The 26,408-nt window shown below is 56.7% G+C and overlaps 1 protein-coding gene across 5 annotated transcripts in view; it reads left to right on the forward strand.

The window, feature by feature from the left end:
* The window catches only part of EPS15L1 (epidermal growth factor receptor pathway substrate 15 like 1), a 95,615-nt gene extending 71,957 nt beyond the window's left edge, over positions 1 to 23,658 (forward strand). The window contains exons 22-24 of one of the 5 annotated variants that reach the window (XM_021683285.1): positions 3,610 to 3,742; positions 18,229 to 18,434; positions 23,392 to 23,658. In XM_021683285.1, coding sequence (XP_021538960.1) covers positions 3,610 to 3,742; positions 18,229 to 18,434; positions 23,392 to 23,538 — 486 coding nt within the window. In that variant the 3' untranslated portion in view covers positions 23,539 to 23,658. Of the gene's footprint in view, positions 1 to 3,609; positions 3,743 to 5,912; positions 5,961 to 18,228; positions 18,435 to 23,391 lie in introns of those variants that run through there. The other 4 variants (XM_021683279.1, XM_021683283.1, XM_021683282.1 and 1 more) reach the window with 4 other exon arrangements.
* The last annotated feature ends 2,750 nt before the right edge of the window (positions 23,659 to 26,408 follow it).

Here is a 26,408-nt window from a genome sequence, read left to right on the forward strand (position 1 = left end):
TTTTTTTGTGTGTGTGTGTTTTACATCGCCAGCTTTTCCCCATCTGAGTGGGGTGGCAAGGTGATGCACACTGGTGCCCTTTCTTAACTCCACCCTAAATTGAGGTGTCCTCCTCTGCCTGGCAGTGCTGAGTGAAGCTGACAGGCAGCGAGCTGGTTCTAGCAGATTCCTTCAGGAGATTCTTCAGGCTTGCACTCGAAGTGGAGGTCCCCCCATACCTGCAGAGGTTTTTTTTTAGACTCTGTCAACCCATCACCTTGCTTTAAGAACAAATTCTGAGCATTTGAGAATAAAAACAAGACTCAAACATAATTATTTCACCCTTGCTCCATGAAAAAAAAGCTATCCCTGCAGTCCTTGGCTGGTTGTCAGGGCCTTTCCAGTCGTTTCTCCAGTGGTGTTTAAAGCTATGCATTCCCATTTAGGGCTGTTTCTTCAAAGTTGAGAGTCATTTCCTTTAAACCAGCTCTTTAAACTGTGAACCCCAAACATGTTCCTCTTAGAGTTGCTGTTTATAATGGCTTTTCTCTTTTTTCTCTTTCTTTCCCTTTTTTTTTTTTCTTTCTGAGCACACTTCGCCCTGTGCCAGCCCAGAGAGCCCCTGCCGGCTTTACTGAAACCCTTCTAAAAATAGCCACTTTCCCTGAAGCTGCAGCCTGAGGTGGAACGAGTTGGGTCCCAGAGGAGGCCTCTTGGGAAACCTAGAGTCATGAAAAGTGGGATTCGGAAATGACGCGGGCTTGGCAGTGTTAGAAGGGCTACAGCTCACGGTCGCGGGGGGAGTGGCCTTTATGGTTGGAGCCCCGTCACACTGGAGCGAGCCCACCGGCTCAGTGGCTTTGAACACAAGAGGGGGGCGGAGAGTCAGCCTGGCCGCCCGACCGTCCTTACGGCTCGTGGTCCGGGCTGCAGCGCGTGGGATAGGTGGACGCTCAGTGGGGTGTGTCCAGAGGGCTCCAGGCGCCACTCTGCACCCCTTCCCCCGAGCTGGTGTGTTCCCGACCCCCGAGACAAAGACTGGGGTTCTTGGGGCAGGGGGGTGGCCTTTTTGCTGGTCACGCCTCCTCTCGACTAAGAAATTGGTTTTGATTCCTGCCTGCTTGTCTCAGGTTGTGCGGGAATCACGTGAGCCCGTGTTCTGGTCTGTGAATGGCAGAGGCGGAAGCAGAACCCATGTGCCCTCCCAGCTCCTTTGCCCACTCCTCTGCCCCCGTTCTTCTTCCCCAAACCGCAGACCCTCAGCCACCATTTTAAAGCTAAGCTGTGGCTCGACACTTCGCCTCTGCTCCCATGCGGTCTCCCTCTGGGGTAGTCTGTGGCTAACAGCCAGCAGCAGGAATGACAGATTGGGAGCTGACGGGCGTCTGCAGATTTTCACAGGCATCTAAAGGAGTTCCGGTCATGTCCACATCCTTGGCATGATAATAATCATGCCATTTTTGTGCCATGTTGTGGGGGTGCCTGTTAGAGCAGTTTACACATAGACTTGATCGCATTGTTGCGGCAGCCCTAGGGCTACCGTGTGCGGTGCTCACGGTCCTGTCACAGATTCGGAAGCGGAGGCGTGGAGCGGTTCGTAGCGGCGGGGCTGGGACTCCAGACCCTAACCCTGATCCCTGTGCTCTGTAGCCTGGCCAGGCAGAGGTTCCAGAAACTGGAGTTGCAGGAATTTCAGAGACTCCCTGAATCTTGTACCTAAAAGGACAAGTGTCCACAGAGCCGCAAAGAGGGGAGCAGCAGCTGTGGAGGGAGGCACCTCCTTGCCCTCCCGCAGTCCCGCCAGCCCTAGCTGCCCCTCTTGCTCAGAGCTTCCTGGGGGGCCAGCATGGGCTTGGCAAGGAAATGAGTCTTGCTCATTTGACCCCCGTCGTTCTCGGGGCTTTCTCTGGCCCGCTGACCCCTTGGCCTGCTCTGCCTGGAACAAGGCCCCAGACCTACTTTGAGGGGTGGGCTGCGAGCCGTGGAGGGCAGGGCCCAGGAGCCCTGGCCCCGGAGGCAGACAATGTGGGTTCCTACCCTGACTCCACCACTGAGGTGCCGTATGACTGCAGGCTGCATCTCCTCTCCGTGCCTCATTTTCCCTGTGTGTAAAATGGAAGGGGTTGTTGGGAAGTGAGGTGAGGTCGTCAGTGCAGAGCCAGCATCCTACCCTAGAGGTCCTGGGAGCTGGTAGAGGGGAACCAGGGTGCCCAGTGGGATGCCCAGCAGCCTCTCAGGCCCCCTCCCTCTCACTGTGGGCTGGCCACCTCTTCCCCACCTGAGACTAGTGTCCATGGCTATACCCGAGGCAGGGGTTGCCACATCCATGTCCCTGTGACCAGATCCCAGAGGAGGGGGGACCTGAGCTGGCCCATCTGTGGCTCATCTGTCTGCCAGTGGGGGTTTGTCGTGCCCAGCACTGTGCTGGCATTCAGGGTAGGGGACGCCCACGGAGACAAGTCACAGCCCACCACGGGCCCAGCCAGCAGATGTGCTGCCCCATCACCTGCACCCACTCGCTGCAGACACGGCCAGGTGCGGGGCACGTGCTTACCCATGGTGACGTGTGTCCTACGGAGTCCCACCGATGTCAAGCGGGCACAGTTGGTAGGAAGGGGTGTCAGAGCTCTAGGGGCGGCAGTGAGATCTGGTTTGGTTAGTCTCTGAGGAAAAGAGGGGCTTGGGGTCGATGGGGTGGACTGAGGTCCCCAGCTGGAGACCCTGTGCCCTGGAGACTGGGGTGCAAGGGGTTCCGGGGACTGGGGAATTATCAAGGGGGTGGGGCAGTGTAGAGATGAGGTGGAAGAATTGGATAGTGGGGGGCTGTAATGAAGGCCCCGTGTGCCTTGAAGAGTGCTCCGGAGGTTAGTGGTGGGCACTGGGGCCGTTGAGTGCTATGTACCAATCTGTCCTCTACCCACACACCCGCCTGTGCATCTCTCTCTTGCTGGGATCACATGGTCCCATTTGCACTTGAGATGGGGTCAGATGGGAGCAGGGGTGGAAGGTCCGGGCTGGAGGAGCCTGACGGAGGCAACCAAGGCTGTGCCAACAGGAGTGGGGGTGGGCTCCAGCCTGAGTCACTGTGTAGGCAGCAGCACCCATGGGCCACGTCGGGGCGAGGAGGTGGTCTGCGGCTGTTCTCACCCAGTGCCCAGAGCTGCCTGTCACTGCCCAGAGGCAGCAGCCACGCAGGCCGGTGCTCAGCCCAGAGGTGGCACACAGAGGGGTCTGCAGACAGCGTGAGGGTGAGGGTGGGGCCCATCTCTGACGCAAGGAGGCCCAGGGGACCCTGGGGTCAGGAAAGACTTGATATCCCTGCCTGGGTGGAACGGCGTGTGTGGCAGGGGACACCCCTCGCGTGACATAAGCCTGTCGAGGCGCAGGGCGGCTCTCGCCTGCTCTGTGTTTGCTGGCTTGCCCCTCACAGGCCAGAGGACCCTGGCTGTTGAGGGTGGAGGAAAGCAGGCATCTCGTGAGAGACCCGGGTCCCCGTGGGGGCCGTGCCGTGGAACCCAGAGGGTTGGGGGCCTCACTGAGGCTCTCGGTACTTGAGCATTGGCTGAATGGACATCCGTTGCCTCCATTTTAATGATTATTTTTGCCTCTCTTTCGTGTCCTCTTTTACAGCCCCCAACTTCTGGTCCTTTCACCTCCTCCTTTGGAGGGGCAGGATTCTCAGATGACCCCTTTAAAAGTAAACAGGACACTCCCGCTCTGCCTCCGAAGAAACCTGCTCCTCCACGGCCTAAACCGCCCAGCGGTCAGTACGCTTTCTTCTCTCGCAGCCGCCCGCCCACCGTCAAAGGATGGCGCGGGGAGGGGGACCGAGGGCTTCTCTGTTCACCAGCCCAGAGTGGAGCAGATGCTGGGGGACCCGCACTTGGAGCAAGAGGGTCTCCCTACTGCTTAGTGACTTGGGTCCTCACATGGTGTGTGCCTGGGGCACGTCTCCCATCCCACCCACCCTCACTCCATCCTCGGGGTCCCTTGGCTCCAGGCTTAGTGTGGGCCTCCAGGGTGGTCTCTAGAAGGCCCAGGGCTCAGCCCTTGTGGTGGTGAGAGCTGCCGCGTGGCCCTTGGCGGGGTGTGTAGTCCGGACCCTGTGGCCCTTCTGGCCTCCCCCCAACCCGAGCTCTTTCCCAAGTTGGCTGAGGCCACCCCCTCAATCTGGCACCTCCCTACTGGTTAAGGACTCAGAGTGGGGTTGGGAGTGGGGGTCTTCTTTGGCCGTGTTTGGTACAAGAGGAGGCAGATGGCTCTGGGCTCCCTCTGCTTGGCTCCTGCCAGGTATCTCTCCAGACAGCTCCAAGCAAGGGGGGCTTCCTGCAGACCTCACCTCTCCTGGCTCTGGCTGGTGCTACCAATCTCTCTTGATCTTGTCCCTGGGGCCCTACTCTCAGGAGAGGGCCCAGGTGTCCCCCTGAGGATGCTGAGGACTTTGAGCTTGTGTGGGGGCTCTCTCTTCTATGATGGCCATAGGCCAACAGGCCGGGTTGCCAGACTCAAAAGGAGAAAGCTATTGCTTCAAGTGGCAGCGGGATTCACCGCAATTTCCCAGCCCCTTTATCCACACCTGCTCACTGTTTTCTTGGTGCCCCGGCTCCAGACAGTCTCACCTATGCTGTCTCAAGACTAGGGGTGGCCACAGGAGACCCACATGCTCTCTTGAAACCTTGGTCCTGCCTGAGCTAGCTTCTGCCCTTCAGTTGGCCTGGGGCTCCACTTGGTGGCCCATGGAACTCTCTAGTTACAGGTGGTCATGGGTTTTAGGCCCTGCGGTGATCCTACACGAGGTCCACCTGTCGAAGTCCTCCTCTTAGTGGAGAGGCTGCCTGCCCTGTCCTGTCGCCTGGGCCAGCCAGGGCTTTCTTTCAGGAGGATGGGAGCCCTGCCCTCAGTGCCCACTTTGGCGGCTCTAAGGGGACACCCCTGGCAGTCTCCTAATGGAAGGGCATCAGGCCTCCACACTCCGCCTGAAAGATGGGGGCCAAGGCATGCATGCGCGCGCCTGCATACACATGTACGTATGTGGCATGGGCTCATGCTCATGTGCATACGTGTGTGAGCACATGTGTTCATGCACTGCTCACACGCGCAGATGTGTGTACGCACATGTGCACGCCTTTCCATGCTCCCTCGCAGGTACACGTTCTCATAACGCTTGCATGCACCTAGGCACAGTGCACGTGTCCACACGTTCCCGTGTGAAGGTACACGCACACGCATGCACACAGGCGGAGCGAGGCAGTAATTGTCAGACTTCAAGGAGGCACACAGCTCCAGCTAGTAGGTGCAGAACGTCATGCTCAGGGTTTCTTGGAAACTCTTATTTTAGCCTCCTCCCCTTCCTTGAACCGTTGCCGGGTCTACTTCTGAATTTGCTCTTCGCTGTCCCCTCTCCCTTGTATTGCCCTCCGCAAGCCTCCCTGCCCCATCTTGGCTGCTGCTTTCAGCGTATCACAGACTTACAAAGCAGAGAAGCCATCCCCGTTTGGAGAGGCTTGGGCCTGTACCCTGGGCAGTCTCAGGCTGCTCTTGCTCTTGGCTTTGGGCCACTGCACCCTTACTCTGCCATGGCCGCTGAGGTGCCAGGTGCCTCAACTCTCCTCGTCATATCCATGGACCCGTAGGATTACCTAGCCAGGTCCTAGTAAGAGCCACAAGATAGGACAGGCACCGTGATGCTCTCTTCTCAGAAGAGGAAAGGGAAGTGAGAAAGGCCGGGTGGGCCACCCACTGTCACACAGCAAAGGCAGCAGGGCCAGCCCTGGACCTCTCCACCCCCCATCTACAGCTGTAATGAGAATCAAACCATGAAGTTCAGAGTTCTCACGGGTTCTGGTGGGTGCATGTGCAGCGTGTCATCTGTAAGCGGCCACGACACACCTGCGTTGAGGTCTAAATGTCTCTCATCTGATTCTCTTACCTAGAAGCAATGGCTGATCAGAAAAACTCTGCGCTGTACACACTGCTGGGTGGTAGGTACAGACCATGTGGCTATTATCGTTTAAGCAGCTTCTGGTGGTGGCTCTGCTGTGATTTCGTACTAACCTCTAACAACGTGGAAACGCTGGCCATGCAGATGTACCCCATGCGTGATGTCTGACCCAGCAGTTGACCTTTTAATGAGTTGCATCTGGGGGGAAGCATTCGGTTCTTTGGGGGATGCAAAGGACCCTGTCTGCCCCACGCTGCTGCTCTGCTGGAGGGAATCAAGGCCCAGCTGTGCACACTGCCCTCCCCCTCCGCGTCCACGCTGCACAGAGCGAGACTCCTTGGGCCCCAGAGCAGCCCGGGAGTTAGCTGGTTATTATCAGGACAGGTCAGCAGATGAGTGCTGGAGGAAGTCCTGCTCAAGGCAGTCTTTATGAAAACACAAGGCACAACTCTTGTTCTCTTGGCTGCTTAAGATAGGAAGCAGCCAGGCATGGATGTCCAAGTTGTTTTGTTGCTTTTGTTTTTTAAGAAAACAAAGTCCAGCAGTTTGAAAGTGAGGGAATAGACTGTGCTTCTCTGCTCTTCTCACTTAACCTGGCCTTTTCCCGTGTGGAGAGGCCCCGTGGCCGTCACCACCTGGGAATGCCACGTGATCACACTCAAGGGCCTGCCCGGCATGCAGAGGGAACTGCGGCCACCGCGTGGCCGAGTGGGGACAAGGCAAAGTGGGTACCCTGCTGCCGGGGGCCCCCCACAACTCTGGTGATGGAGTCGTGATCCCGTAGAGATCCCACGTAGGTGGTCCAGACTGCCTGGTGGTAACGGGTTTCTTTTTTCCGTGGTCTCTAGAACCGTGCCAGGTCTCTGCGCCTGGAGGTGGCTCCGATATGTGAGGCCACTAGAATCCAGGAAGGTTGCTTGATCAGGCTTAGTCCACGTTTCTGGACATTGGAGCCAGGGCCTGGGTTTATGTTCTGGCTCTGTCACCATCTCCTTGAGGGGCTCTAGGCAAGTGTCTCAACCTCACCAAGCTCGGTTTCCCTGACTGAACACGGGACCAACTCTGGCCTAGCAGGTGGGCATGTGGGCAAGGTGCCTCGCACAGTGATTACTTGTGATGTGATGTGTGTGACATGTGTCCCCATCCCGTCCCTAGGGTACCGGGACCAGGACATGGGTCCTCCTTCCACAAGCCCCTTTCCCAAGGGCAGACAGAGGCTGGGTCTGAGGCAGCCATATGCATGCAGGGAGTCACCAAGGGACTCTTTTCCCCACGAGGTTGCAGTTTGGCAGAAATCTTTGCAGTTGAAAAAGTCAGAGATGGGTAGTTGAACTTCAAAGAGGGCTCCAGGGTCCTCGCTGGCGAAGCTCAGCTGTGGTCGCTTGTCCGGGACCAAATGCACGTTTGGGTCTGAGTCATGCGTGGTTTTTTAGGTACCACCTCTGGTACACGACAGCCTGCAGTTTTCACATTCTGTGGGAGTTGTTTTTGTTTGTTTTTGAAAACGTGACTGAGGTTTACTTGACATGCGATAAACTCCCGTGTGTAAGCGTCAGTGTGTGCAGTCACAGCGGGGGACCCTTCCCCCGGGAGCCTCACCGAGGTTCCCTGTTGAATGAGTTCTGGCGTCAGCCCACGGCTGGCCATCTGTTTTTAGTGCTAAAGATGGAGTTCTCTCTTGACCCGAGCCGGAAAGTGTACCCTCAGGGACTATCGAGAACCCCCATCTGGGGGCACACCCGGAGCTCCAGTGTCCGCACTGCGTCCTCTGTGCTCAGAGCTCTTTTCTAGAAAGGTCTGTCAAGGTATTCGGTCACCAGCAGGTGCCTGTTTGGGGTAGAGAGAATTGGTTTCTTCCAGGCAGATGCAAAACAGACCCCACTCGCAGCCTCCGAAACCTGTCAGTTAAAGCTGGCGCTCACACACCTCCCCCAGGTAAACAATGGTGTATTTTCTGCAACGGATCAGAGACCGAGATCAGTCAGAACTCACCGCTAAAGAGTTTCTAGGTAAAAGTTGTTGATTTGCAAAGGGAGAAACAGATTTTTTTTTAAGGGCAGGAAATGGCTGTGTGGGTGTCAGTGATTGGGCCTCCGCACCCCGGCGACAGATAGCGGGATCCTGCGCCCGGCCCCACCCTTGCCACTTCCTGCAAGTGCAGCCCTGGTCCGGGCCCTGCAGTGCCCGGGTGACACCAGCGTGCTAACCAGCCAGTCACCTTTAACTTCTCCGCAATTTATTACCCTCTTATTACTGCTAATGACCTTTTCACCTCCAGAATAAAGCCGTGCACATGCCTGGGGTGTCTTTTTTGCCCCTCTGCCCCTTCCCCTCAATTTTTCCAACGAACACAGGAAAACGAGATAGCACTTAATCTGTGTCCTGTTTGAGTCAAATGATTTTCAGAAAACAAGAAGTCCTGTCTCCCCTAGAACGTGAGTCCCCTCCCACACCCGTGTGTGGACACGCGCAGGGTGACTGCAGGTTCTTGCTTCGGGCGGTTTGCTGGCTGCCGCCCACCCGCAGACCAGTGCGCTCGCCGGCGGGTCAGCCTGCCCGTCCTGGGGGAGCCGCCCCGCGGGACTCGGGCGCAGAGGGAGCCCCACATTCCCCCACGGCTCCAGCCCGTGTTCACGCCGGCTCTCCCTGTGCTCTGAAGGGCCAGGCTGAGGGTGAGACCGGGGTGGCCGTCGTTGCCCGTGTGGGTCCCGACCCCTTGTTTGTTGCTCAAGATCCACTTTTAAAATGGCTTCTCCAGTTGAGCCGTGCGGTTAGCACCTCAGCCTTGAACTTAACTACTTTAATTCCGTTCCCACGATGATTTCAAAGAGATAATTCGGTGGGTACATGCGAAGTTGTAGAACGGGACAAGAGCGGTTCACCGCCATCTCAAGAAGCCTGGAAAATCCCGGTACTTGCTGACCAGCCAGGGTCGGGGTGCTCCAGCGGAGCCCCGGGCGCCCAGCCTGGTGGAGCCCTCCTTTCCTGCCTGCCGCCCCCGCCAGCTGGGGGGGGGGGGCGGGTCTGTGTCAGGCCTGGGGGTGACACCCTGGCAGCGCGAGCTCGCCGCCGGCCCCGCTCCCAGCAGAGGGAGAAACGCCCTTTTCCTCTCAGCCTCTTCCTTGTGAAATGCCTGGAGACAGACTGTTCTTTGGGGTACATTTCTGCTCCGCGAAGTCGGCTGAGTTTGAAAATAGAAGCATTTGCCTATCTTAGCACCCGCCCACCCTCCTGCACCCAGGAGGGAAGACTGAGTGGGAGTTCAGTGACACAGTTGTCACCTGTTGTTCAGTGGCTTAGGGTCCTGGAGCAGAGGAATCAGAGCTCAGCCAGCCAGGCTCCTGGGGGCCTGTGGGGCCTCAGGGTGGGGTGCAGGCTCGGAGAGCCTTGACCTCCCCCCCGCCATCCTGCATCTGAGCATAGGTATGAACAGACAGGAGCCGCCGCCCTGCGCCTGGCTCCGGCCCCTCCCTAGCCATCTTGAGTGCCTCTTGTACGTGCTGCCACACCTCCCCCAAGTCCTTGGTTCCACCTTAGCAAGGTGAGGGAGCCTAGGAAGATGTGCCCAGAGTGGCCTCTGCTTTTCCACAGTCCCTCGTTCCCTCGTTTCTCAGATTCAGAGGACCCCAGTCCGCCTCTCTCCCTCTGCCATTGTCAGCTGAAGAACAGCACATGCGTGGGATTGATGTGTGGGGTGGTGGGGCGGGGGGTGCAATCTGGTCGTACAGAGAGCAAGAGCGGGGGGCCCCCTATTCTGCAACAGGCTCTCCTACCTCCTTCCAGGCTGCCCCCACAATAGGAGGGAGCTCCTGATGGGCCCTGCAGCTCCCGTGCACGCACACCTCCTGACCGTCTTTCTGACCTGCCACGTGACACTCTGGTGATTTTGTTAAATGTGGGTACGACGCCTTTGTGCAGGGGTAGCGCTTTGGCAGCCTCGGAGCTCCTCTGTAGGGAGGAACAAAGGCTGGGCCACCGTGGTCCTGTGGCGCAGACCCAGGGCTCCCCCCATTTGGCTGCTGGGTAGCTACGAGTGTCTCCCTGTCCCCCGAGGGTGCCCTGAGCCCCTGGGATGGGGATGGTTCGGGTCAGCACGCAGGGCTGCTCCAGCAGCGTGTCAAAGGCAAAAATCAAAGAACAAATGTGATTTTTGAAAAAGCAGAACTGTGAGACTTGCAGTCCATACCGTTTTTGTTGTAAAGACCGATTTGGGATTTGTAAATTCATTCTTAAGTCTCGAACTCCCCTCCCTGTTTTTGCTCAGAACTAAAGGAGCCTTTTGTTGAAACTTCTCGAAAATGATATTTCTCACTCCCAGTAGTATTTGTCTTTTGAGGACCCGAAAAGTGTGGCTACTTTTCTTCCCCTTTTTCTCCTCTCTCTTGTAATGGTGGGTTGACCCCACCACATCCATGGGGCTCATCACCCAGCTCGCTTCCATGGCCTTTGACCACCCTTAGACACCGCAGAGGCTGAAAAACATACCAGTGGTGGAGATGCCTGGTGGATAATAGTAAATATTTGTTCAGCTTTTCTCAACAGTTCGGTACCAAACCTCATCCTGTTCCCTTCAATGCATTAAGCAGATTTTCTTAAAATTCAGTAAATATTTTTAGTGGAAAATCTCAATGCTGTGATGGTGGGGACCTCAGATTTTATCTGCCAGGGCTTTGCTACCTGGCATGGCTTTGATCTGCTGGGTTTGCCTCCCCTCACATGTGCATCAGCGAGAGCGAGCAGGGCTGGCGTCTGCAGGACTCCTCGCTTGCAAGCCGTTAGATGGTCCCACGCATCACATTTTGAGGAATTAGGTCCCGTCGCTCGCTTTCCGTATCCCACCATAGGCGGGAACCAGAGGGAAACACCGATACATGTTGTTGAAAAGCAGTCTCTTTCAGTAAAAGAATCCCAAGTGATTGTGAATTTGAAAGGTTGTGCTCTGGACAGCCTGCTCGCTCTCTTTCTCCCCATGGTCCCCCCCCCCACCCGACTTAAGCTTTTCTGCCGAGGGCAGGGGGGCAGTGGGGTGGGAAGAGAGAAGCCAAGGAAACAGGGAGTGCCCCTCTCCAGCCGCGATTCTCCCGTGTGGTGTGACAGTCAGAAGCCTGGCAGTCATGTAGGGGTCCGTGCTGTGGAGGATGAGCGGCAGTTGCGTGGGTGTCCCCTGTTGTGTAAGGCGAGTGACAGCTGCGTGGGTGTCCCAAGTTGGGATAAATGGCAGTTGTGTGAACGTCCTGTGTTGTGTAGGGTAATAGCTAAGGTGGGGCAGCTGTCCTGACCACAAGCCCTTTGTTTTTCATTTTTTTGTTGTGTTTTGTTGTTTTCGTATTATCTATCATCTACAAAAATGTAGTTGCATGTTTCAGCTTTGGCCCTGAATTTTATAAATAGAACCCAGCAAGTGTCCAGTTGGGATGAAAACAAACTCACACTTGGGTGTATTTTTGATACCTTTACCCATCAGATTTATTGATACTCTAAGTCACCCAAAACCTCTTTGTCTCCTCCTAAGTAAGACTTTCGAACAGAGGGATCTACCTTCTCAGAGAGTTTTGAGCGCTCACGGTCTTTCAAGTGTTCATTCCATCATGTTCCCATGGACGGGCCAGGCTCTTGGGGACCCTTCCTGGGCAGCGGTTTCCTGAAAAGTGTGTTGGGAAAGGCGCAGCGAGGAGGGAACTCTGCTGCCAGAGACTCGCTCAGGAGCACCTGCCCGGGGCCCGGGGGACCCGGGGGGCACAGGGGCATGCGCGGCCTCGAAAAGTTAAATAGGAGAATTAAAGAAATTTCTACCAGGGTGGAGCCGGCCACTGAGTTTTTTTGTTGTTGTTGTTTTTTTTTTTAACAGCACACACTGTGGTAAACCATTGGGTTCATATTGTTTTTGCTAAAGGCAGTCCTGTGTGCGGTTTCGGTGCACCGCTTGGGTAACTGTTGAAACTGCTGCGGTTTGAAATAAGCCCTATTCTGCCTTTTCTTCAATCTTGCATTCCTCTCCCCTGTTACTGAGGACTCCTGTGAATATTGGAGAGTCACTGTGGGCAGCCGGCCAGCAGCTTCCAGCCCCCAGGGGGTCGTCATTCCCCACCTTCGCGCTGCCGAGGGGTTGGGTGGTGCCCCGCGCCCGCCGACATCTAGGAACGGTGGTGCCGCGCCTCCCACATGGTGTGTGTCGGGAATCACCCCCCGTAGCTCTTAGAGCAGTTTTTTAAAAACCAGTTACCGCTGCCTTCTCTGAAACGTGCCACAGTCAACATCTTTCCTTACTCATGGTACCTGGAGCCGTGAAAAGGCACAAAATGGCAGTGAGTTTGCTCGGGGCCCCGGAGGCAGCTGAGAACAACTTTGTCACGTTTAAGGTACACCTCAGAAAATCGGAAAAATGATTAAGGTATTAGCAGAAGTGGTTATGTAAAAGCAGGAACTACACCCAGAATGTTTTAAAAGTGCAGCTGCTAAAAATAAATGGGGGTGCGGGGTAGGAAGTTTGGACCGAGGGCTGTCGTGGCGTGCGTTTCTTGGCAGAAAGCCTCTGGTCACCAGTACTGTGTCAGGCCAAGCCAGGGATGCCACCGATTTTGCACGCATCAGGTCCAGTAATTCGGCCTCCGTGCCAAAGCGCAAAAACAGACAACCGAGAAAAAAACCGTTCTGTTTCTTTTTTTCCCTTTGAAATCAAGAGCAGTTGATGTGCCCTGGTTTCATATTAACACAGTCATGATTTCTAAATAATAACGGTTTCAGCAACGGAGCAAGACCAGGCCCCAGCAGTTTTGATGTGAACGATGCTTTTCATCTCCCCGATCGCCTCTTGGCTTGTCAGAAACCTCAGCTTAAAATCCTGGCAGGGCTGGATTCTGAACCACTACCCCCAAAAGCAATTTAAAAACCACAACAAACCCAAATCAGGGTGGGGAGATGTTCCCGGTTTAAAAGAAGGAAAGAGCACAGAAGTGGGCAATACCTTTGAACATTCGGACCATTGCGCTCACCCTTGGGGCTGGGCTAGGGACCCCTTTATACCTGCCCTCTGGACCAGACCCTGCAAGAAATGATCCGAGAAATCGAGCAGCTGTCCACCTGGACTTACTGCTGAACCAGGAGCTGTGCCATGCCCTGAGATTTTCAGTCCGTCCCCAGCAACTCTTTACTTTTTCCTGTATTTGAATTTTGCTGTTCGGTTCGTTGTCATTTTAGTTTTTAATTAAAAAAAAAAAAAAATCAGCCCAAGAGTGCACCAGTGAATATTGCTCTTTCTTGCAGAGGAGGGAAGCCAGATGCCTTACTCTTTCCTAGCTCACCAGAGGGTTTCCCCGAAAGGGCCTCAGTCCCTTGGGACAGTCCTGCGGCTCTCGTATGGCAGCACCCAGCCCACGAGGACCCCCCGCTCCCCACCGGGGACAGGGAGTGGTATTTACTTGTGCCAGTTGTTGAGCCCTGCCTACGAGGAACTGACCCTCACGTGTGCTGGAGGCCAGAGCGGGAAAGGCCGGTGCCATGGGAGGTGGACAAGGCAGTGGGGAGCCCTGTAGGGGAGGAGTGAGCTCTGGGGGAGCGTCTGCCAGGGGAAGGGCGAGGCTGTGCCAGGCTGGACAGTGTGGGTGGTCAGAACAGTGGAGGTGGCCACGGGAAGGAGGCTGGGGGTGGCCAGGCCTCGAGGACCCTGGAGGCTGAGGTCAGCTTCCCTTCCCCATGCAACCCGAGCCTGTGTCCCCAACCCTCAGGATGCTGTCCCCCACGGCACCCCTGCCTATGGCCTTGAGGGTCCTTGCACATGCTGGCTAAGTGTGCAGATGAGGGCCAGTCTTCCCAGGCCCTGGAAAGGCTGTGGGTGCTCCAGGAGCCCCCGGAACGGGCTTCACTTGGGAGCACGTGTGTCTGCCTGCGATCAGGCCTCGGATGGTGCCACCACGTGGGGTGTGGAAGGCGAGGTGGAGCTGGCCTCCTGGTATACTCCACGGGGGGCCTCTTCTGGGGCTGTGCCTCTTCTCTTGGGGGAGGCATCTGGCACGTGGTGCTGCTCCACCGTGGGGAGGGAGGGTACAGAGGGGGGTATGAGGAGGTGGGATGGGCAGGTGCCTGCAAAGCGGTCCAGGGGGAAGGCACCCTCGTCCGGAGGCTGTAAGTGCCACTGTGCCGCTCACAGGGCTTCTGAGTGGCTCTGTCAGAGCAGAGAGCTGCAGTCAGGGGTCCTCAGTTTCCTTGTGGGGGCCCAGGGGCTCCTCCCTGGGGCCTGGCGCATCCTTCAGTCTCCCAGAGGGGCCTGGTCACCGGGCAATAGAATGTGATGTGCTCACCACCTGGCGGGTGCCTGAACTGAGCGCCCACTCCATGGCACGGGTATGTGAGGGGTTTCTGGGAAAGGCCAGAGTCGCTCTTTGTGCCCCCGCAGGCCTTACGTGTTCCCGGCTCAGCTCTGCTGTGGTGGCACGAAAGCCACCACAGAGGGCACACGAGTGAGTTGGCCCAGCTCACGGGCATTCACGAGAGCAATCAGCCCCGTCGTGGGTCGGCCCCTCCTCTCAGTGACTGCCCTGGTAGCTACGCAGGGCGGCCTTCTCCTGACCCTGTGCGAGCAAGCTCAGGCTGCGAGCGGGACCCCAGGCTGGGCGGTGTAAACAACAGAAGCATATCCTTGTCTCAACGGCTCTGGGGGCTGGAGGTGCAAGATCGGGGTGTTAGCGGAGCTGCTTCCTTCCGGGGCCTCTGTCCTTGGCTGGTGGTGGGCCATCTCTTTGTGTCTTCACATCCTCTCTCTGTGCGTGTCTGTGTCCTAGCCTCCTCCTCTTATAAAATCACCGGTCTTACTGGGCTAGGGCCTAGCCACAGGACATCATTTTACCTCAGCTGCCATTTCAAAGACCCCATATCCAGACACAGTCAACTTCTGAGGTGCTGGGCGTGAAGACAACATCATGAATTTGTGGGGGATGCAGTTCAACCCGTAGCAACCTCTTGTCGTGGATTAGGAAACTGAATCTGAGAACAAGGTGGGGTGGGGGTTGCTGTGCTGCTCCCGGTTTTCCAGGGGTGGATCTGGCCTGCCCCGGGGCTGGACTGGAAGAGTTGAACACAGGTGCCAGGGAGACAGGAGTGCATCCTGGGCAGAAGAACCAGCCAGAAAAAAAACCCTGATTTGGGGGGTTTCCCAGGGAAGGAGGTACCACTTGGGCCCTGGAGGGCTGGCGAGGGGTGAAGTTGGGAAGTTTGGCGTGGGTTGCGGGGCCTTTGGGAGGCACCACGAGATGGGGGAAGCATGGGCCCGAGGCAGGGCTGGGCGCGGGAGAGCTTGGAAAGCTTCATTCAGCGGGGGGTTTAAGCTTGGGGCCCGGGGGTAGGGGGGGGGGGGGGGGGGGGGCGGGGGACACAGCCGTGGACAGCGGGGCCCCAGCCTCACAGAGCTTACATTCTAGTGAGAGTAAAAATACACATGTGACCTAAGGACACAATGTCAAACGGGCTGCAGAGCAGCAGATAGGGAGGAATCTCAGTCAGAAGTGGGGAGGGGCGGCCTCTGAGTGTGTGGCACCCACAGAGGAAGGGCCCCCTAAGCCTGAGAACAGCAGGCGCAAAGGCCTGAGCTGGGCAGGGCAGAAGGAGGCCGGGTGCGGGCGCAGGGGGTGGGTGGAGAAGGTTGGTGGGTATTCCTAGGGTAGCCTGGAGCCTTTGGGAGATCTAAGCAGCGTGGGGATCAGCTCTGTGTTAAAAAGCCACTTTGCTGGGTGGGGATGGCCTGTGGGCAGGAAGCCGAGAGGGAGAGTGGCTGTTGTGGGGAGCCGGTTCCCAGGGACCCAGGAGAGATGAGGGCCGCTTGCTCGGGACAGTGACTGCAGAGAGAAATACGGTGTCTCGAGGTGGTGTGAGGCATGTGGACTGGAGCACCCTGGCCCCATGCCCACTCTTCCTGCTTGGGGTGCCTCTGGGGTATGCCTGGCCCCCCATTGTTCTTAGGTGGACAGCCTGGAGTTTGCAAGCTGCTGGGTTGGCCTCGCCTGACAGCTGTCTCCTCTCCCCACAGTTCTGGGGGCCAGGGAGGCCTTGATTCATCTGTTGGCACATCCCTCTGGCCAGGGAGTAGGCTGGCTGTGCATGGTGGCTGTGAGGGGGGGCAGGTCTTCAGGGCCAGTGGAACAAGCTAGACAAGCTGTGGCGGGCTCCGAGAGCACCCTGCTCTCTGCACCCGGCGAGGGGGGGGGGGGGGGGGGGGGGGGCGGCCCCAAAACCCCGGACCGGGGGGGGGGGGGGGGGGAGTGGGGCAGAGCTGCGCTAAAGTCCAGGACAAGGAGGAGGTGGGAGAGCTAACATCAGGGAGGATAGCGTGGGGAGGAGCATTTGGTGCTGGACGGACAGCTTGCAGGAGGTCTGGGCTCTGTCATGGATAGGGGAGGAGGTACCCGCACTAGAGACTCGACCAGTACAGAAAGTGGGGGGGGGTACCCCCCAGGCCTTCACTTTGACAAGTCAGTTGCTGTGGGAGAGAGAAGTCCTAATTCCTGTTGCATGGTGGACTCGGCGCTACCCTTCTGGGGAACAGTCCTGTGACCCGGGTCAGTGGGGCACATCTGGGGGCTTCGGCAAAGGCTTTCCATGGGGGGACCCTTCTAGCTCATAGGGTCCGCCCACCATTGGGCCCCACGCCTGCCTGGGAATCAATTTGAGGTCCCAGGGAGAGACAGACCTCTGCTCCAGCCTGCCCCTCCCCCCTCCTCGGTCCGTGCGAGTCCTGCTGGAACTGCCCGGGGCAGGCGGTGTGACGGAGAAGGCAGCACCCACTGTGATGTGGGATGCCAGGGCAGCCTCGGGGTGGGGCGCAGAGCGTGCTGCCCTGTGGGTCTATGCGTGCATCAGCCACCTCATCTGGCCCCTGCCTCTTCGTTCCCACTTCACACACAGGCAACTGAGGCCAGCTGGGGCTGAGGGACTTGTCCTTGTTGAGGTCTTGGAGCTGAAAGAAGCAGAGGCAGGCTGTGGCCCCAGAGCTCTTAGGGACAGCCAGGGGCCCATAGAAACATGGCATCAGAGAGGATGCTTCTGAGAGCTAGGCGTGGAGATGGACGGGCGGGTCCTCTCTCTAGCTAGCGGGTGGGGTGGCAGAGGCTGGCTGGGTGAGGAGGGCAGGTATCCCAGGCTCAGGTGCCGCATGGGGGCGCCGGAGGTGCCGCTCGGGGCTGGGGGCGTTTTCTGGATGTGCAGCTAAATGTCCAGGGTTGTGTGTGGAATGTGGCCCTTGGCTTGTGGGTTCTTGGTGCACATCAGCTTTGAAATTGCAAGAGTAAACATAAGCAGCTGGACTGACAGACTGGAATTATGTTAAGTATCCTCTAGTCTCTAACCTGGGGCTTGGACACAAAGCTGCTTGGACTAAATTGAACATCTCACTCCTGGTGCCCCAATGGGCAAATGAGTGGCGTCAGGCAGGAACCTGGCCTACAAAACTGGCAGACCCTGAAGACTCATCAAGTGTTGCTAGGCAGGCCTGGAGAGGCCCCTGATTCCTCGTGGAACATTCCAGCACATTGGCAGGACTTGTCAGGAGAAGCCACCTGCCCTCAGGCCACAGCCCCAAGCATGGTCTCATGGCCAGGTTCCCTCTGATTCTGAACATGTGTTTCCCACACACATCCGGTTGAGATTGGCCTTGCTAGGACCCAGGCATCTCAGAGCCACTCTCTCAGCAAGAGCCTAGAAAGGCCCAAACCCTGCCCCTTGGAGCCACCAGCACCGAAGGGCAGAAGCGGGAGCTAAGAACCGATGTAAAACCTCAGGACAGCAGAGGCCAGACCCTCACAACCAGTGCTAACTCTATCCCATATTGTGAAACTAATCCCCCCTTTTAATCGCAGATACTACTCCGCCCATTTTTTTATTGTTAGAAGCTTGCAGTGTATTTTTCTGCTCAGCCATGATTTTTTTTTTTTTTTAAACTCAATGTGATAGTAAATGTGTTGCCACTAAAATGAGTCACTTTGAAACATGTCTCCATGTAAACTTGGTAAAGACAGTACGTTTTAGCTGTGTGGGGTGGGGCAGGGAGGGGCTTGTCTGAAGTGGTTTTCTTGTATCGCCCACAAACCTGTGAAGCCTCCGGGATAAGGTGAGAATAAAGCAAGATCCATCCAGGATTCCCCTGGGATCTGTCCCACCAGCAGGCGGCATTCCGGCCCTTTCCAAAGAAGGAGAGGGTGTCCCTGAGAGCGCTCGCCGGCCTCCTTAGTCAGCACTCTGTTCTGTCTGTGGTCAGTAACTTGTATTTCTTTTTCTTTTTTTCTTTTTCTCCCCCCCCTTTTTTTTTCTCCTGAACTTTCCAGGTAAAAGTACACCTGTAAGCCAGCTTGGTTCTGCAGACTTTCCCGAGCCCCCCGATCCATTCCAGCCACTTGGGGCTGACAGCAGTGACCCGTTCCAAAATAAAAAGGGGTTTGGGGACCCGTTTAGTGGAAAAGATCCATTTGCTCCCTCCTCTTCAGCTAAACCTTCTAAAGCCTCTTCCTTGGGCTTTGCAGACTTCACCTCTGTAAGTTGAGTTCCCTGTGCGCCACCCCTCCACCCTCCGCTTGCAGCTTCTTTGGGGTTCTTTTTTGTCTCTTTGAAACGGCACACCTGGCTTCTGTCTCCTGGTACCTCTACGCTATCCCTTGTGTTATTTATTCTGTACTGCTGCTTTCTGTAAGAAAAACAATTTCTCAATAAAAAAAGAAAAAGAGCTGCAGTTTGGATACTCTGTGATCAGGCCATGCTTTCTTCCAGCAGGGTGGCCGGATGTGCCCGTTTCTGTCCTTCCTAGTAGACTCTATTGTTTCTGTGGCCCGGAGGCCGTGGTGTTCATGGATTTTTGGAAGCTGAGATGTCAAACGCTTCCGAAGTACGCACACGAGATCGCAAAAGTCCCATTAGGGTTTCACTGTCCCCAAAAGGGTCTTTGTGCAAGAGTTGTGACGGTCCCACCCCAGGGCATTTTGAGCAGCAAGTAAGGATTGAAGAACCCAGGCAGGGCACGCAGAGGAAGAGCAGTTTGGTCTTTTAGGACTTACTTCAGTTCCCAGCTACGACGGGAAGAAATCCAGCCTAGAACAACTGCTCTGAAGGCCTTTCCCCTTGCCAAACCAAAACCAAAACCCAAACCCAAACCCTCGCGGAGCCATTTAGCAAAGTGGTGAAGTGCCTTTTCAGAAGCTAATCCTGGGATCTGGAAAGCCTGGCCGTTGTTTCTCGGTGTGCAAAAAAGATTCCGGATTGCCAAGTGCTGTCACGTGGGGGTATTTCCAGCACCTTCCTCGGTACCAAGAACCTTGTTCTCAGAGAGCTTCAGATGTTGTCTTCCCAGAATTGGTTTCACCGTCTGTGGCGCACTGTTTTTACATTCGAATTTGCAGCGTACTTTGTTTCCTGGTTCGGTGCGAGATGCATTGTTTAATAGACGCCCTGACTCCTAGAATATTGGTCTTAAAACCAGCTCTGCCCTGTCGGTGCCCGGTGAGCGCCCAATTTGCTTCAGATCCACCTCGTGCACGGCTGTCCTGCAGCTTCCCTGCCGTCACCCAAGACGCCAGCGTGGTCCCGGCTCTGGGCGACCTGTAAATGTTTTACAACTACAGTTAGCTCGATTTTGTTGATAGCCGGTGCACGCTGTGGATGTATCCAAACGGCGACGGTATTAATAAAAGCCAAAAACAAAACCCGCTTTATCTACCATTTCTTGAATAGTACTGCGTTTGTGTTTTGGTGGAAAAAAAAATATCCAGTGTCGAGAAAAAGAGAGCTATTCACGCAGGAATCAGGTACTCTGTTTTGGGTAGGGAAGAGGGGTAAGTAGATGTGATTGGGAATTTGGAGAAATGACTGTTCTCTTTCTGAAATGCATGATTCTGTTTCTGTGCCCCACCCCGCACCCAGTGGCTGGTTGGGGGAGAATATTAAAAAAAACAACAAAAAACGCTGAGGTGTTAAGCTATCGTTTGGCCCACTATTTCTGGTCATTCCAGAAACACCCCCAGTATTGAATCATCCTTGTTTCCCCGTGGGGGATCAAGTTCTGCCCCATTTGTTCTTTGTTTAAAATCACTTTTCCCGCTTCAGATGCCCCAGTTTTTCCAGAGGAAACATCCGACAGCGGGCTTTGGCCCCTCTGAGTGCATGGAGTACGGGAGAGGCACGACACCTGACAGGCCTGGTTTGTCCCCTTTGGTCATACCATAGTCCCCAAATGGCCAGCCTGTCCCACCTCAGGGCACTTAGGATGCCTTTGCATTTTTGTGACATCCGGGGACCCAGTCCGTTGGCCAGGGGTTTCTGGTTCGCAGGACCTCGGAGGTTTGTGCTAACTCAGGACAGGCGGGAGTTGGGCCCTCCAGGCCGTGTATTTCCGCTTCCCCGAGGTACATGCTGGGAGGTCTCTTACTGCCCAGCGGACTGGCGGCGTGGCTCCTTCAGCGCAGATGGTTCTCGAGTGCCACCAGGACATGCTGTCAGCCGCGCTGGACTTCAGGGAGGCTGATGGCACACGTGTGGGCAGCCCCCCCCAGGCGCCCCGGGCTCTGCCCCTCTGGAAGCCTCTCAATGACGAGCCCCGAGTTTCCATCAATGGGTTACTTGTGCTTGTAGCCGTTCACAGGAAACGTCTCCGAGATTTGTTTAAAAACAAGACTTTCTGTCTCAGGCAAATGTGTTTATTAGGAAGTAGCCTTTATAGGGTAGCAAAACGGCTCTTTTTTCTGCAAGTCTGCACTAAGAGCAGAGCGACTCAGATGGGATGTGCCGCGCCGGGGGTCGTCGGACCAGTTGGATGTGACCCTGACAGCAGCGGGAGTGAGCCAGCGGGAGGCGGCTGCAGGCGGCCCGTGCGGGGCAGGGCGGGTGCTGTCGGACGCCTCAGCCCCGGTGAGCAGTGGCCCCGGGTGCGCACCCTTCGTGTGTGCAGCCATCTGAACCCCGGATTTCTGCCGAGAGGCTGCTGAAGGAAAACCACTTGGCGTCCGCCCTGTGCCCGGGAGATGCCTCGGGTGGTGGCATTCTGTGCCCCGCTGTCTCAGCTCCAGGACGGCGCAGGGGTGAAGCAGGAGTCACCTGCCGCTCCTGGAGTGGCGGCTGCACCCACAGGCGCCCCAGGTTCTGGCCGTCATGGTGCATGCGGGTCGGAGAACCAGAGTGACCTAGTCGAGGAGTCTCCACCGGGGCCAGGAGAGGCTCTTCTGCTGGTTGGAGGCCCAGAGGGACCCTCAAGCAACCCTCCTCCTCCAGGTCCTCTCTCTCGGACACCACGGTCCAGCCTGCTTCTCAAGTGCGCACAAACCCCAGACGGGATCCAGAAGCTGGCCTCAACCCAGTCTGCTCTGAAGGCATCTGGAATGTTCCTTTCAGCACATTTCATTTGAAAATGGGGACCCCTTGAGCAGGAGGCTCTGCAGGGACATCCCGAGACTCTGGGGCTGGGCGGGAATCATGGTGCGGCCCCGTGGCCTCCACTGATACTTGACCCCTTCTGGCCTGGCTTCTAGGCCGTGGCTGGGTCAGCCTGGCCATTACTTGTCAGCCCCCACCTTCCCCTCCTCTGGGCTGACAGAGGGCGAGATCCCTGTCAGCAGCACTGGGAAGCCGTTTCTGCCACTATTTGTGGTTTTTTCCTTGTTTTTCTCCTGATGAGGTGTTGGAAAAGTCCCCAGAGAGTGCGGGGGTGGAGGCTCTCTATGATGGAAACAGGAGGGGTGGGGACCAGACTCCAGGGAGTCCTACCTGGAGACCCATCAGGCCCTGAACATTTTTCTGGGTAGTTTCTCTAAGAAACTAGGACTCAGCCTTTCTTCCTGGGGATGGCTCTTCTTCATGCTGACCCTGTCCGTACCTGTCCCTACCTGACCCCCCAAGGCCCGGTGGAGGGAGGCCTCCTCTCCTGCCCCACCTCCTTCTCCAGGCCACATGTGGCTCCCTCCACGGCCCCCACCCCCAGCACACCTGCACACAAGCCCCTGGCAGCCCCTCCCACCCCGTGCTCTGTTCTGGCAGCACCAGGCTTGGGTGCTTGGCGCCCCCACCCAGCGCCTCACTCTGAAGGTGCCCTGTTGCCCCAACTCTGCAGCTGTAACTGGCTGCCCCCGCCCCCTCCACCCAGACCCAGACCCAGAGAGAAGGTCCAGCATGTTGAGGGCCCAGGCTCTGCAGCCACCTCCCCCCTGTCCCCAGGCCTCCGCATCTCCACCTGTCAGAGGAGCTCACCCCCCAGGTTGTCGCTCAGGCTCAGTACATGTGTGCTGAAGTAGCTGTGAATTTCTGTCGTGCTTCCTTCCCCGGTGCTCCCAGTGGGGTCTGTTCGGGCCTCCACGAAGCCTGTGTCAGATCGGGATTGTCTGTATGTCTGCTCCCAAGGGGCGCCTTTCAGAGGGCCGGCCTGCCTCTTTCTTTGGTGTCCTCCTGTGCTTAGCAGAGAGCCGGCAGAGCTGGGGCTGAGAAGAGAGACACGAAGGGACCCGAGCCCATGGACAGGCCGCAGCTTTGCTCGGGGGGCGGGGGGTGAAGGGGTGGAGGGGCATGTGACTCAGGCCCGTGGGAGAACCAGAGACCCACACCCGGGGAAGAGCATGTGAGATCTAGCTTTGCTGTGCTCTCTGTAGAGCTAAGGTGCCTTGGATGGTTTGAAACCACCCATCTTGTTTAAAAGTTTCCTCCTTTGTTTAAAAAAGTGGTTTTTTTTATTGGACCTTTTGGAAAAGGACGTCAAGAGCTCCTGGACGGATCGGCAGCGTAAATGCCAGGGCTCCTATAAATGCTCAAGTACGAGGTGGCTCCTAGTGGGCCCAGAGCTCCCCAGGCCGTGGCTGGGGTAGCGATGCCACATTGCAAGACCGTGTCGTCTGCGCGCATTTGAAACGCAGCGCCGTGCGTGTGCCAGAACTCTCCAGTCCCAGCGCCTCCCACCCGCTGGTGTCATCGGCCTGTCATCGAGGCCCAGGCCTTGTAGGTTTGCTATTTGAGCCCGTCGGCGCAGCTGAGGGCTGCTGTGGAGCAGAGATCAGTGTCGCGCCCTGAGAGGAGGTGGGGCGGGGGCCCCTCCCTCACACCCCCTCGAAGCCTCAGAGACTCCTAGCTGGGGACGTGCGGGAACCCTCTGTGTCCCCAGATGGGTGTCTGGCAGTTGCCTGCTTTGGCTCCCTGCAGAGGGCTGGGCGGCTAGTTTCTTTGAGGTCCGAGGTGGTAGCTGGGGTCAGACTCAGCCCTGTTTCTTGGTGCATGTGACTGTGGGTCGGGACTGGGGAGCACGTGTTCCCTGCCCGCTCCCGACCAAGACATGGGCTCCTGGCGTTTTCTGGTTTTCACGTGCATACCAGGCAGCGCACCCCCCCCACCCAGCGCACCCCAGCATTGCATCTCCCTGCACCCCGACAGCACGTGACGGGTGTCCTCGTGCCCCAGTCCCCCCACCCCAAGCAGCAGGTCGCAGCTCCTGGGCCAAGTAACCCAACCTCCATTTTCCTTTGCAGTTTGGCAATGAGGAGCAGCAGATGGCCTGGGCCAAGCGGGAGAGCGAGAAGGCCGAGCAGGAGAGGCTAGCGCGGCTGCGGCGGCAGGAGCAGGAGGACCTGGAGCTGGCCATCGCGCTCAGCAAGGCCGACATGCCCGCCGCCTAGGCGCCCGGCCCGGGGCGGTCCCGCCAGAGAACACTCCAGCCTGTCTGTGCACGCACATGCACACGTACACACACACACATACACGCACATACACACACACATGCATGAATGCACGCACACCTACCCACATGCACACACACCCACACGCATGCACACGCACCCACACGTACACGTACCCACACACATGCACACACGCACCCGCACGCACACGTGCACGCACGCACACGGACACACGCACACACGTGTGTGCGCGCTCACAGTGGTCCCCGTTCACCTTGTGACATGTCACAGCCACTGTTATGTCAAGGACTCGCTGGTCACAGGGCCTCAGGCTCTGGGGGCTCGCCCAGCAGGGAGGCCTGGACAGGGGCTGCTGCCGTAGATGCTGCTCTCCGCGGTGACGTCCCTGTCGGGTGACAGTGCCGGTTCTCACTCCGCCTGGAGCACAGGATGAGTCGGGGAAGCGCGGTGACTCCTTGCCTTTCATCTCCCACCCGGGCGCACCCCCCCTCACGCCGCCCCGCCCTCCCTTCCGAGACAGACATCTGGGCGATGTATGCATTCGTTGTATAAAATTAAGTTTGAATGATTAATATAAAATATTTTAATACAAAACGATCTTTTTTCCCCCTTTCATTTAAATATTATTTTCTTTGCATTAACATTCACACGTGGTGTCAGGCGAACCAGCCCCACAGCGGGCGGAAAACCAGGTGGAACATTCTTGTTTCGATCCTAAGCATTTGAGTGGCTTTTAGGGCCACAGAGTCAATTTGGGAAGTTTCTGGGGGTCACCCGGCACCCCAGGGTGCAGAATGTTTCTGAGATAGTTGGTTGTAACCTCATTGTCACTAGAGTAGGTGGCCCTTTGTCAGGGCCCTGCAGTTTGAAGAAAGATTCATGCACTGTTCACTGAGGCCTGGTCTACACAGGGGGCGAGGCCTCCTACGAAACCTGCAGTCAGAACCGGGAGGAGGGAGAGTTTTCTACTAGGATGCAGCTGATTTCCCCTAGAACATTCCAGAAGCTTGGGCATAACTGCAGGGACAACCTCAGGAGTTGCCGAGGACATTGCAGATCTGCCCCCAGCTTTGCGTTTCACTGTCCCCAGGGAGACGGGACATCCTCAGGCCAACTCCTCTCTGATAGAGATGATAAATCTTTCGAATCTGAGCAGCCTGAGCACAGCCCCGGAACAGAAAGGCGGCAGAGAGCCTCCAACCCCCAGGCCGTGCCGGTTTGGAAGGGGATGAGACGGGGACGCCAGGACTAAATAGGCCCAGAGTGTTCCCCCGTCAGGATCCGCCTTGATGGGAATCTCAGGGGACGGAGCCCCAGCCCCTTGTGGTGGGGCTGGATTTTGAGACCCTCCTTTGGGAAAGCTCTTCAGTGTTTGTTCTGTGCCTCTGGGCCAAGGTCTCTGGCCGCTCCCCTTCTGCTTACCGCCACCCGCTGCATGCTGACTCCATGGGCTTTGTCGCAGCCAGGGAATTGCCCTGAGACGGGCATTTACGGACTCGTTTTTACATTGTAATGAACTTTACGTTTTAGACGCAGTTTCAGATTTGCGGGGAGAAAAATCACAAAGAGAATACAAAAGGGTTCCCACAAACCCTGCACAGTTTCCCCTGTGTTTTAACAGCTTACGTTAATATGGTACGTTTGTTAGAATTCATGAACCAATATGGAGTTATTATTAAAGGTCACCCCTTTATTCAGTGTTTTTACCTTTTTTTGTCTCAGGACCCCACTGTATATGTAGTTGTCTCGCCTCCTGAGGCTCTTCTGGCCGGAGGCGGTTTCTCAGACTTGCTTGCTTTTTGCTGACTGTGACAGTGTGGAGGGGGCTGGGCAGGTGGCTCCCAGCATGGCCCTGGGTTTGGCTTGTCTGGCGTTTTCTTCCTGCTGGGACGTCGGGGTGACGGGTGGGGGCAGAGCACAGAGGTGACGTGGGTCCCCATCATCAACACTGTCTGTCGCTGCTGATGTTGACCATCCTCTGAGACGGATGGACTTTTGAAGGCAGCTTTTCGGACGCAGGTATTCTGTGACATGGGCCCCTCTCAGGGTGATAACCCATGCGGCTGAGAGGACACCGTGAATCGAGGCTTTACGCCAGGGGCAGGGAATGTGGAGGGCGCCCTGGACAGTCAGGGCCCTTGGAAATCTCCCTTTTCCAGGTTATGGACAGGAGGTCCCCGAGATCCCGGAGGGCGCGGCGTCTCCTGGTGCCCATGAGACGACCTCGCTTCTCAGTCATTAGCTGTGACATGGGCCTGGGACCTCTCGCAAAGCCTGCGGGCGTCCTGAGCTCTGACGGGCCCCTAATCCTCTCTGGAAGAGCGAGCAGCTTCGAAAACGTGTCCGGAGGCGATTCCTTCCTCCCCCTGAGGTGGGACCATCGTGTATCCCCTTAGGGAAGTCACTGTGTCACCGCTCCCCAAGGTGCTCACGGCTCCGCACTTGAGTGAGGTGAAAACCTCACCGTTTTTGGTGGTTCAACCTCCATCCTTTTGTTCCAGCCTCAGAGCAACCTTGCAGGCGAGGCGAGTGGGGTGATGGTGCATTTTCCTAATGGGAAAACCGAGGCTCGATGTCTGTACTCATTTGCCCGGAGCTCCAAAGCCCCAGAGGGGCAGTGGCTCAGCATTTTGCTGGCCTTAGGAAAGGTTTGTTTTTTCTTGCCTGCTGCTTTTTTATGTATGCAGTGCACCGAGAAAAAGTACAGAAGGAGTCTCCTTATGTCTTAGAAATGGAGGGCCGTGCACTGAATTAGGAGTTCTTCTCCAGGGTGGGTGCAGTGGGCTTTAGGGGACCCTCGAACCCCTGAGGATAATATGTTTGTGGATTTTTCTTGTTTTATTTATTTA

This window comes from Neomonachus schauinslandi, chromosome 1 (genome assembly GCF_002201575.2).
Source record: "Neomonachus schauinslandi chromosome 1, ASM220157v2, whole genome shotgun sequence".
NCBI classification, from domain to species: Eukaryota; Metazoa; Chordata; class Mammalia; order Carnivora; family Phocidae; genus Neomonachus; species Neomonachus schauinslandi.